Source organism: Physeter macrocephalus, chromosome 8, assembly GCF_002837175.3.
Source record: "Physeter macrocephalus isolate SW-GA chromosome 8, ASM283717v5, whole genome shotgun sequence".
NCBI lineage: Eukaryota > Metazoa > Chordata > Mammalia > Artiodactyla > Physeteridae > Physeter > Physeter macrocephalus.
The window spans coordinates 12,147,563-12,160,089 of NC_041221.1; the positions used below are offsets into that span (position 1 = coordinate 12,147,563).

Sequence of the window (12,527 nt, forward strand, 5' to 3'; positions counted from 1 at the left end):
CCGCTAAGCGGCGTGGCCTCGGGGGGCGAGGTGGGAGTTACCAAAACACCACCCATACCCAGCTTCATTCACAGAGTTTCTAGGTCGTTCAGTGTGTTCCACCTGCACTTCTGGAACGGGAGGAAACTCCCCACAAATAAACGTAAGTAACCCCGACATCCTCAGACAATACAAAGAACTCATCGCTACTCCTAGCAAAAACCACACCACAGTGGAAAGATGTGTCCGGTCCCAGGCTACTCGGCATCCGGGGTCTCGGCAGTGACTCAGAATCACCGAAAAAGAGTCACCCGTTCTGCAACGCTTCTGTCTTGTCTCCACAGCAGCCTCCCTGGGCAACACAGGGTTCCCGGTGGGCCCAAAGCCTTCCGGACACCCATAATCCCCCCAGGTGGCACCCCCCTTCCATAGGAGGAAGCAAAGGCCACGGACAACCCACAAGGCACCTCCTCCCCTCTGCTCACACTGCAGACGGTCACATCCACAGCCAGCCGGGTGCCCTGCCCTCACCTGGGTGCCCCTGCCGCGCCATCACCCACCTGAAGCACCAGGATGGCTCAGCAGCGAGGCTCGGATATTCTTCACCAATAGTTTGAGCTCATGAGCCCTTGGAGGCTTGGGAGGGCAGGACTCCTGAGTAGATGAAGTGCACTGCAGATGCTGCAGAAAGGAAGACAAAGAACAGTGAGCCGTGGGAAAGGGGCAGTGGCCGCTGGACACCTGTTACAGGGCAGGAATCTTCAAGAAAACCTTCAGAGGGAGCCTGGCCCCCAGGCCTGCTCCGTAACAACTGGGGAGGGAGGGTACCGGTCACCCACAGCTGCTTCCCCTGCTTGGGAGCCTTGTACCTCCCACAGAAAGCAAGCGAAGGAGTTCAGCACTCACCCAGAGAGGACTCCCCTGAATCTCACTGCGGGTGGAGATGGGTCCACGCGTGACCCAGGGCAGGAGCCTGAGACAGAGTGGGGCGCCCTCCCTGGGATGCAGGGGCCCAACTGCCCACCAGCACGAAGTGTGACACCAGCCAGGACACTGGCTACTTCCCACCTCCCGGCAGACCTGCCATCCACGTGGGGAGGATCTAAGTGTCATCCAGGTGTCACGCTAGGGACAAAGCAGAGGCAGGTACCCCTTGAGCCTGCTTCATCACCATATCCTCAAATGGGCATCACGGTGTTTCCAACAGAGAGCCTCCCCAAGCTTGTGGGACCTCACCCTCAGACCAGCCTTTCTCAAGCTAGCTTCCACCTCCCACTCATGGCTACGAGTGTTATTTACAAGGGGCTCCTTAGGTACAAACATTTGGGAATCCTGGAAAAGCTTCTCAGAGACATCACAGGCCTCTGCACAGCGAGAGCCTTCCAGAGAGGGATCCTAAGAGCTGATCTGGCCTCAGAGTGCTTTTGGGGGGGATATGCTTACTAACATCTCAAGCGACTGTAGTGTTCTTTAGGTCACCACCTAGAAGACGTTATTCTGAGCCAGGGCAGGGCCTTGCCCACTGCGAGCTGCAGGTGCTGGGAGGCCAAGAAGTAATCAGAGAAGTCCTCAAGATCCAGGTCCCTGAGCACTGGGGACAGAGCAGCCCACATGCCTGGGGTGGAGGTGCAATGTTCTCTCAATTGTGTATGCATGGTGGCTAAGCTTATGTGTTGACTTGACTGGACCAGGGGGTGCCCAGGCATGTGGTCAGACACGATTCTGGGTATGTCTGCGAGGAGGTTTCTGCCTGAGATTTACATTTAGATCAACAGACCGTGTAAAGCAGATTGCCTTCCCTACTGTGGTGGGCCTCGTCCAATCAGGTGAAGGCCTGGATAGAACAGAGGGCTGACTCTCCCTCAGATGAGAGGGGATTCCTCATGCCTGACTGCCTTACAGCTGGGATATCCATTTTTCCCTGTCTCTGGACTTGAGTGGAAACATCAGCTCTCCTGGGTTCCAGCCTGCTGGCTTCTCCTGCAACTCTTGGGGCTTGTCAGCCTCTGGCATGAGCCGACTCCCTAGAATAAGTCTCCTTATATATATAAATATATATATTTTATACATAAATATATAATTGGCTCATGCAGTTATGGAGGCTATTTTACACACACACACACACACACACACACACACACACACACACACACACACACACACATCCATTGGTTCGGTTTCTCTAGAGAACCCTAGTATAATATGCATGTTATTTTGATACATACACTCTACAAATTTATTTAAAAGCATTATTGAATCTTTGGTACTCTTGGTCCCTTTATTTTCTGAATCCATGTATTCTAAAAATGCAGTTCTATTTTGTGAAGTTTCTCAAATTTTGACATTAAAAATGTATAGTCATATTCAAAACAGGCAGCTCTGATTTGAACTAAGCCACCAGGATAGAATTCCTGAAAGAGAGAACAGCCAAGCCTCTGCTCTCAGCTCTGGGGAGCCTGGCCTGACCCCCTATCTCTGGGGCCGAGCCCCACCTGGCGGCACAGCCCTGGGAAAACCCCGCGCGCCCACAAGCCCCTCCCTCTGCTGCATCAGGGCTCTTATGTTCTGATAACCTTCAACACCCAGAGCGAACCACAAAGCACTGCGATCCCCTGATATCTGTGCAGTGAATCAAAGAGATTTTGTCTCCACGCTCTACGCATTCACAGTGGTGATGCCCTAACAGGAACCAGAGACCAAGAGCCTGCATCGAAAAATCATAGTAAAAGTTATACTTTAGGCGGGGCTTCCCTGGTGGCGCAGTGGTTGAGAGTCCGCCTGCCGATGCAGGGGACGCAGGTTCGTGCCCCGATCCGGGAAGATCCCACGTGCCGCGGAGCGGCTGGGCCCGTGAGCCATGGCCGCTGAGCCTGCGCGTCCGGAGCCTGTGCTCCGCAACGGGAGAGGCCACAGCAGTGAGAGGCCCGCGTACCGCAAAAAAAAAAAAAAAAAGTTATACTTTAGGGACTTCCCTGGCTGTCCAGTGGTCAAGACTTTGCCTTCCAAGGCAGAGGGTGAGGGTTCGATCCCTGGTCAGGGAGCTAAGATCCTACATGCCTCATGGCCAAAAAACCAAAACATAAAAAACAGAAGCTATATTGTAAGAAATTCAATAAAGACTTTAAAAAAAAAGTTATACTTTCACACTTCACACTGACTCCGCCACCCACTATATAATGACAGTGGATATTCTACCATGCCACATAAAAATACTGGAAAGACATGGAAAAATAACTTTAGGGACTGTAAATGTATGTTTTGCATAGTCATCACGAAAAGATCTGCTCATGATTGGGAGAATTAATTCACCTCAAGCCAAGGTTTTTAGATGTGTCGCCAAAAGAGACGTGCGGGACCAAGCCCAGGGAGGCTGTCCTGGGCGAATGCCCTGGAAGTGAATTTAGCCAGAGAATTAGCACCTAATCGGGCAGTGGGGAGGGCCCCAGCATGGGGAGGGGGGTCGTCAGCACGGGAAGGACCCCACAGAGGAGATGGCCTCATGTGTCCGCGCTGTCTGAGGGCGACAGCCCCCGGAGAGGCAGTGTGGATGGAGGCTGTCCCCGTCCGGGGCTAAAAGACTGTGGGTCCAGTGCATTCCCTCTGCCTTGGGGCAGTTCCCAGGTACCTCAGTTCTGGAAGGGTGCGATCCCAGACAACAGGCTCTGGGGGCACAGCGAAAAGTCAAGTTCTGGTTCCTAAAAGGAGAGGATCCGGGCTACTTCGGCTTGGACTCTGCTGAGTGGGCCAGACACCTCTTCCCTTCCTCCCATGGGGCTTCGGAACCCTGTGCCCTGAACTCAGAGCTTTGCCCCAGACCACGGTCGCCACCCGCCAGCAAGCGACCGTGCAATCTCGCTCTACCACGGGGGGGGTGTGGGGGGGGCCAGAGGCAAGGTGCAGGGGTGGGGGGCGGGTGAGCATGGGAAATGCGCACAAATTCTCCAAGCGGGTGGACCGCGGTCCTTCAGGGGGTCACGAAGCACCCACACCCCGTGAACTGGTTTACCTGAACTTCCCTCACATCCGTAGGCTTTGTGCTCAGAACCACTGATGGGGAGGCAGAGCTAACCAGGTGTTTCAAAGTATCCTTGAGACTTTCAGAGACTGCATCTGCCCCAACCGCCGGGTCCTGCTGAAAGAGGAGGGAGTCACCAAACCATCTTGTCACCAGGCACGTGTACAAGTGGGCAAAAGCAAATGCATGGCTCTCCGGACGTCCCTGGGACGAAACAGACTTGGGGTCACCGGGGCTCCAGGAGATCAGACTAGGACAGTGAGATGCTCACTCACTCTTATCTTTGCCGATCTCAGAAGTCATTCATCCTCCTTGTTTTTAAAAGTTAAAGATAAGACATGTGCAACATAGACATGTGTTAACATTTCTGCGTATATCCTTTCAGTCCCTTCCCGTAAACATACAGGCACATGTTTTTTCTTTCTTGCCTGATGTTTGATTTTTTTTTTTTTTTTTAGTTAAAAGGTAGTCAAGGGACTTCCCTGGTGGTCCAGTGGTTACAACGTCACCTTCCAATGCAGGGGTTGCGGGTTCGATCCCTGGTTGGGGAGCGAAGATCCCACATGCTTTGTGGCCAAAAAAAAAAACAAAACAAAAAACACCAAAACATAAAAGCAGAAGCAATAATGTAACAAACTCAATAAAGACTTTAAAAATGGTCCACATCAAAAAAAATAAGAAGAAAAAAAAATAAATGGTATTCAAGTAAATGGAAAGGCTCAATAAAAATGAAGACAAGCTTGCAGAGGAATAACAGAGCAGTATGACTCTCATCACCAGATGTCAAGCCCTATAAGAGGCTACAATAATTAATACCCAACAGAAACGCGCTCATGTGTTCTAGAACGTTCACAGCACCACTATTCACAACGACCCCGAACTGGAAACTACCTAAGTATCCATCAATACCTGAACAGATACACAAGTTATGGTGCAGTCACACAATGGAATACCCCAGGGCAACGAGCACAAACAACGTACAAGCACACACAGTGACACAGATGAATCTCACAGACATAATGTTCAGTGAAAGAAACCAAACACAGAAAAACACATACATAGTACTGCATGATTCCCTTACTTAAAGTACCAAAACAAGCAAAACTAAGCTAATGCTGTCTGTGGGCAGAATTCTAAGATGACCCTCAACGAGTCATGTTCTGCATCATCCCCTCGCCTCGAGGGCAGGTGGCGCCCGTGACTTGCTTCCAGACAACGGAATACGGCAAAGTGATGTGATGGCCAAAGGTTATGTTATATACAACTCCCTCTTAGCAAACCAGAGCAAGAGATTCTCCTGCCAACCTTGAAGAAGTCAGCTTCCACGTGTGAGGGGGCCACATGGCACAGAACCGCAGGGCTTCAAGGAGCTGAGAGCAGCCCCAGCCCACATCCATCAAGGAACTGAGGGCCTCAGTCCTACAACCACAAGGAACCGAGTTTTGCCAACAACCATAGGAGACTGGAAGAGGATCCCGAGCTCTAGGAAGGGCAGTCGGCCCAGACCAGACTGTGATGACAGCCCATGAGACCCTGAGCAGGGGACCCAGTTAAGCCTGGACTGACTGACAGATACTATGAGGTAAATGTGTGTTGTTTCATGCTGCTGGGTTTGAGGTAATTATTAGCTGCAAGCATAGATAACTCATACATGTTAGAAGTCAGGAGCATGGTTACCCTTTGTAGGGGCTGCAGGTAACGAGTGGAAGCGGGTAGAGGGGGTCTGCTGGGGAGCTGACCCCGCCCTGTTTGTTGAGCCGGGCGCTGGGTACTCATGAATGGTCAGCGTGTGAAAGCTTCAATGAGCTGCGCGTTTACAATATGTGCACTTTTCTGCATATCTTATCTCTCATTTTTTAAGCAAGGAGGATCTATTTTTTAAAATCTCAGTTAAAAGCCTTGTTTAAATATAATAGCTTTTGTTTTGAACTCTTAAAAGCTGGATCTGGCTGGACACTTGCTAAAAGAAAATGTCAAACTCTGCCAGCTCTGCTGGCATCCACGCCATCATTCCGTGCTTTCAGGAGAGCTGCTGCAGTGTGGTGAGGGCCGATGCTCGGCCATCCTGGCCACGATTCTGGCTCTGCCACTGACGGCTCCAGGGACCTCTGTGTCCCTCGTCACTTCTGGTGTAAATGCCCCCACTGTGGGGCTCCAGCCCCCCCTGCGCAGGGGGGTGGACACTGGCAGGACTTGATTTCCACCAGGACCACAGACCTATTGAAAAATCTTCCAACTTGCGGGGCTGGAAGTGATTTCAGAAATTGGTCTGTGGTGTCCCAAGGACAACCAGCTGGCCAGGCCTTGTTACAGCAAACTTAGGCCAAATCTGCCATTTATTGAAAATCTACTCTCTGCCAGGAACTCTAAACTAATAGTAATCCAAATGGCTCACACTTATGTCACTCTTAGGATGTGTCAGCCTCGATGCTACGCACTTACACACATTAACTAGTTTAATCCCCACAACCACGTTGAAAACCATCATCCCCATTTTACAGATGAGGAAACTGAGGCACAGAGAAATTAATTAACATGTGCGGGGTCTCGCAGCTCATATGTGGCAGAGCTGAGAGTTAAGCCCAGGCACTAAGGCTCCGGGGTCTGCACTGAGAACCGCTCCGCCATTATCTTTCTCTTATTGCAATAGGTTCTTGATACCCTTATTTTTAAACTGAGGTGAATTCACATAACATAAATGTAACCATTTTAAGGTACGCGTTTCAGTGGTGTTTAGCACATACATACACGGTGTGGTAAAACTATCACCTCTATCTAGTTCCAAAATATTTCCATCACCTCCAAAGTAAACCCTTTACTCATTAGCAGTCACTCCCCAATCCTCCCCGCAACAGCCCCTGATCTGCTTTGCATCTTCATGGATTTGTGTATTCTGGGTATTTCTTAGAAACGGGATCCTATGACATGGTCATTTATGTCTGGCTTCTTTTACTGAGCACAATGTTTTCAAGGTTCATTCATAATCTAGCACATATGAGTACTCCAATCTTTTTATGACTGAATAATAGCCCATTGTATGGATGTACTGCATTTGGTTTACCCATTTCTATCTTTTTTAACCCGCACATTTCTCCCCGCTTTACGGAGGAGGAAACCAAGGGGGAAAGCTGGGTTCGGGGGTGCTCAGGGTCCGTCACATTTTAGATCCGCAGAGCAGCTGACTTGAGGACCTTCCTTTACAGCTGTCCCCCTGCCCCCATGCCATCTCAACCGCCAGGGGCCCAAGGGGCTACTAAGCCCACAGGACCCAGCTCCAAGGGGCTGGTTTAATCGCACAGGAATACTTCGTTGGGAAAGTCATGCTTCTCGTTAACACGGGGAGGCCACAGTTGGCAGAGAAACGTAGAGCGCATTGTGGGGAGCAAGGTGCGAGGAGCGCACACAGCATGCCGCTGAGCGGGTGAGGACGGGGGAATAAGGTCCATTTTGCAGAAAGAAGCCTAGGATGGGTAAACGAAAACGAAAGAAACAAGCGAGCCGGGAGAAGGGGATGGATGGGGTGGAGGGGAGAGGGGTGGAGACTGGACTTTTGCACACAACAGTTCATGTAATTTTGACTTCTGAACTATGTTAATATTCTGCACGTTCAAAAAATATGTAAATCAACAAAGATGGGGGACAAAACCTGAAACTGTACTAACAGAAGCAAATGCTGACATCTGCTTACATTAAATCACATCAAGTTGGTAACGTAACCACACAGAGGAAAACACTTAATTTGAGTAGTTTTTGAACACAGAACTCAGTACCCCCTCGGCGGGATACACTCTGCTATGAAGACCAGCAGAGCAATCTTGAACTTCGGAAGGTTTGATGTCAGAGGTGGCAGGGGAGCCGTTTACAGAACCGTTCTGTGGGTACTGTAGGCCTGAAAAAGCAGTGCCACGTGGGGGAAAGCAGATGCAAACGTGGGCGGGAAGGAGAAAAAGAAAATAAAGCAGTGACTAGGGAAACAGTTAACACGCGTACTTTGTACAACTAAACGGTCAGGCAACAATTCCACTTCTGACGTATGCAAGGGAAAAGAATTACAATTCAAACCTCTTAGTCTTAAAAACAAACTGCCTACACCTACATCATGGCACAAACAGTTACACTATTTATGGACAAATTATTAAATTTTGCACGATCTTTCCAGCAACTGAAAGTGACAGCACCCAAGTGACTCAGCAGGCCCCTCCTGCTCCCAAACTCACTTCCTCACACCCCCAAGACCACAGGAAGCGGGGAGATCACCTTCAGACTTGAGACGCAGCTTTGCAAAAGCTGTGGGGAGAAAGGAGGTGGTGGCCTTGGAAGCCGGGCTTTGGACTCAGGCTGAGCTGTAGGTGAGTGAAGCGCCCTCACAGTGAAGGAAAAGCATCTGAGGGTCGGGTGTGATAGAAGGGTGAGGAAAACCTAGGTTCCATCACTGCCATGGTTTTCAACCATTGCACACACGTGCTGCACACACGTGCTTTAAAAAATCCCCAGTCCAATTAAACCTGCCTGGGGGACGGGGCAGGCTTCAGGATTTTTAAAAGCCTGGGGGACGGGGCAGGCTTCAGGATTTTTAAAAGCCTGGGGGACAGGGCAGGCTTCAGGATTTTTAAAAGCTGCCAGGTGATTGCAGGTGCAGCCCAGGTGAGAGCTGGCATTAAATCCACGGAAGGCCCTCCCCACCTCCCCTACCCCCCACCCCGCCCACCCCATCACGGCCCTGTGCATTCCCCGGGATCACGCATCAGACACGCATTAATCAGAGGCTCCGTCTCCCAGAGCAGGTGGTCATAATGTGCCATGTTTGCACATACACGAGGGAGGAATCACAAAAACTCACGGACTGACCTCCCCCGGTGCTTTGGGCTGGATCGTAACGGCCATCTCCGGCGCACTGATGAAGGACCACTTGATCTGAATGTCTTCTCTCTTCTCCTTCATGTGGAGCTCCAGCTATTAAAGAAAAAAAGAAAAAAAAAAAGATTATTGGAGGACTGCTCTCTTCACTGGAGCCTCAAAATGTGTCTGTGTGTTCATTTGTTTTCTTAGACCGCTATTTATCGCCTCCTTGGCATACTGTGTGCTTTCAAAATGGAAAGGAGGGTCCCAAACCCCCTGACCTGCCTTTCCCCGTCGTGTAGCCCACCTCGCCCTCCCCGGCGCCTTCCTCTGCCTCAGCCTGTCACTTAGAGAGGAACGTCAGGGTCGGGGCTAAAGGCCAGGTGCCATGAAAACCCTGCAGCCTCTTGATGACCAACCCTCTGCTTTGCAGCTCTCTTCTGCGAGCATCACCAAGGCATAATGGAGCCGGAGGGACAAAGAGAAGGGAGCCGGACGCCTTGTCCAGCCCCACATGCTGACACAGCCCCCGAGGGTTGTGTACAGAGCCGTCAGCATTCTTATCCTCTCTTGCCGGGGCCACTACACAACCTCCACTTGGACTCTGATCTCTCCCGATGCCCCTTCCGGCCCTACCCATCTGTTGGGGCAGAATAACGCCTGCCCCCCCCAAGATGTCCACACCCCAGTCCTTGGAACCTGTGGCTATATTACCTCCCATGGCAAAAGGGGCTCTACAGGTGTGATTAGGGTAAGGGCCTTGGGGTGTGGTGACAGCCCTGCATTAACCCGGTGATCCCTGGGGAAGCAAAGGAGCCCTTAAAAATGGAAGAGCAAGACAGACGAGCATGCCAGGGAGATGTGACCGGAAGACAGAGAAGGACGCTAGGAGCCCAGGAATGAGGTTGCCTCTCGAACCTGCGACCTTGCCCTTAGCTGACAGCCAGCAAGGAATCCGACCCTCAGTCCTGCAGCCATAAGGAGCTGAATCCTGCTGACGACGGTGAGCAAGGAAACAGATTCTCCCCCAAGAGCTTCCAGAAAGGAAGGCAGCCCACCAACACCAGGATTTTAGCCTGTGTTGGCCATCAGACCTCCAGGATGGTGACATGATAAATGTGTGCTGTTTTCAGCTAAGATTACGGTGATTTGTTTCAGCAGCTACAGCAGACTAATACGCCATCCTTCCTTCTTCAGCTGGAGACTCATTCTAAAGCCAAAACCTCCACGCCTCCGCCCCACCACCCAGGGAAAGGGAAGGAGAGAATGGCTTTAGACTTGTTTTCTCAGTACTCAGTACTCTCCCTCACGCTAGCAACTAGCATGAGGTAAGAGAAATGACGCTTCCCTTGCCCTATAATTCTGGGTGACTCTCACAAAAGTGCACTTTAATTTCACGGCCACAGTCCGCGAGTCGCTCCCACCAGGTCGGGGAGAGGGGTGAGCCGCCAGTCTCTACGCATCTTTCATCTGCAGGGGAGGGGACGCCTCCTGCCATGAGCATTAATAATTCACCAACCTCTAGCAGCTGCCTCTGCTTTGAGAGGTAATCCGCAGGCTGCTTTTAAACTATGGTAAGAGATCAAAGATACAATTGTGTTACCGGTATCTGAGCTGCCGAAAATGGCACATAAACAGCATCTCAGAAACTATGTCTCCTCGGTGAATGTTTGTGGTCCTTGCTGGACTCACCCCCTCCTGAAACGTGTGTCACGTTGGGTACGTGTGTCCCAGAATTTAAAATAATCTTCTAATCACATTGTCCAAAAAACTAGGCGGGGAGCAGGAGGGCTTTAACATCTGACAAGTCCACGAGGTCAATTAACCTCTTCGACTCTCAGAAAGGGAATGTTACCAGGGTAGGGGTGGGGAGGCTGGGCTTCAGAGAAAAGCCATTTAGGGAGCCAGAAATTTTTGTTTGCTCTGGTTGTTTAAAACCATGTCTTTTAAGCAAAGCGAATGGAATATAATCTTCCCTTGTGGCTGAGAACCCCGAATGATTTGCACTCGTGCCCCAAATTAGCAGCCAAGCACAAGGACAGAGGAGAGGGAACAGCTGGAATCAGCAGTGACCCCTGAAACAGACCCAGAAATTCACAATTTTTACACACCGGCTACACAAGAGCTTCAGTGAACTTCCGCCTCTGTGTGTGTGTGACATGCACGGCCATCGGATGGTTTAGGCATCCAGAAGTTTCACTAATAAGTCTATTATAATTATTACATATGTCTCTATTTATAATTGCTTTATGTATAATTATTAACGTTATATACACGATATAGAAATATATCAATCATAAAAGTTATAATTATGTAAGTCTAATATAATTATTATAATCACGTCTATTATCCAAAAAAATAATGGTAGTACTCATCCTTTAACATAGAAAAATAATAAGGGGTCTTTTAAAGCTGACTTTTTCAAACACTAAAAGGAGGAATGCCAAGTCCAGCCCCTAAGCTGTTTTCCAGGCTGCAGGAGACTTCTGAGGTCTAGTACTTGATCCTGAAATAGAACCACTTGCCTTCTCTCAGACGCCATTTTCCTTAATCTAACAGTGGACAACACCCTAGATATGCTTCAGTGCCTTGAAAAATACCGTATCTCCCGTATTTGATGGATGGGAAACTCTGAATTCGTTATATATACGTGTACGTACGTGTGCGCGTGTGTGTATATATATGTGTCTGTGTGTATACCTATGTGTGTATATACGTGTGTGTGTATATGCATACACCTATTTCACACACACTTTATTTCCTACAGAGTCAATACAATATGGAAGGTGACAGTTCGAAACTTATGACATGAACAGTAATTAATGAAAACAGGAGCATCCACGTCTGTGACTGCACCCCTCTCACCTGCAGGTTTATGAGAACTGTTTTCCTAGGACTCGCTCAGTCTCCCCAGCTTTACCTGTAGATGAAGCGGGGAGAGCCGCACACTGTAGAGCGGGCGCCCCGTGTCCTCGGACGAGGGTAGCCCCACGCTGACCAGGAACTGGATGGTCTCGCCCACCACATGACAAAACACCACCTAGAGAAGGGGCCATAAAACAACAGAACTTTACGCAAGAGAGAGGAGAGCTTGCACCTTACCCATCTTCATTTCACTGAACAAAATAATCTGGACTCTATAAATCAGCAAGGACACGAATTCAGAGTTTCAAATATGGATGAATATCCAGATTCACACCTTTTCTTTTACGCAGTAATTTGAAAACTAGAAACAATATTTCAGATCTTTTCTTCCCGACGGATTCCTGGGAGCTAACTCTGACTTGCCCAAATCTAGTTGGGATCTTTCCGCTCATAAAGATTTTTTTCTTTAAACGTGGCTTTGTTCTATTTCTCCACGCAGCTGATTTTAAATTGCCCAAACAGTTCCACATTCACAGGGAGTGAACGCCATTAGCCACCGCCTCTCACTAAAAATGGGCCTTAAAAAGAAAACTCCTTACGGATGTTACAAGGAAAAAATAAAAAACGTACCCAGAACACAAGAAATTGTTTCTATTTAAATAAATTTTAACCTATTGTGGTTTTCAAAGATGCAGGGATAATTCAAAGCACGAATGCAATATTAAACAGTTACAAGATGATATAGCCTTAACAAAAACAGAATTATAAAATGAGCTCATTTAAAGACCTACGAGACAAAATAATTACATCAGGTATAAACCTGACCATA

General features: G+C 49.2%; 1 protein-coding gene across 3 annotated transcripts in view; it reads right to left on the bottom strand.

The window, feature by feature from the left end:
• Positions 1-12,527, bottom strand: part of C2CD2 (C2 calcium dependent domain containing 2) — a 46,682-nt gene that overhangs the window by 20,523 nt on the left and 13,632 nt on the right. For 2 of the 3 annotated variants that reach the window (XM_028492682.2, XM_028492680.2), the window contains exons 3-6: positions 11,754-11,873; positions 8,843-8,947; positions 3,986-4,108; positions 540-660 (exon numbers count right to left, since the gene is read on the bottom strand). In XM_028492682.2, coding sequence (XP_028348483.1) covers positions 540-660; positions 3,986-4,108; positions 8,843-8,947; positions 11,754-11,873 — 469 coding nt within the window. Of the gene's footprint in view, positions 1-539; positions 661-3,985; positions 4,112-8,842; positions 8,948-11,753; positions 11,874-12,527 lie in introns of all 3 variants that reach the window. The other variant, XM_028492681.2, reaches the window with a different exon arrangement.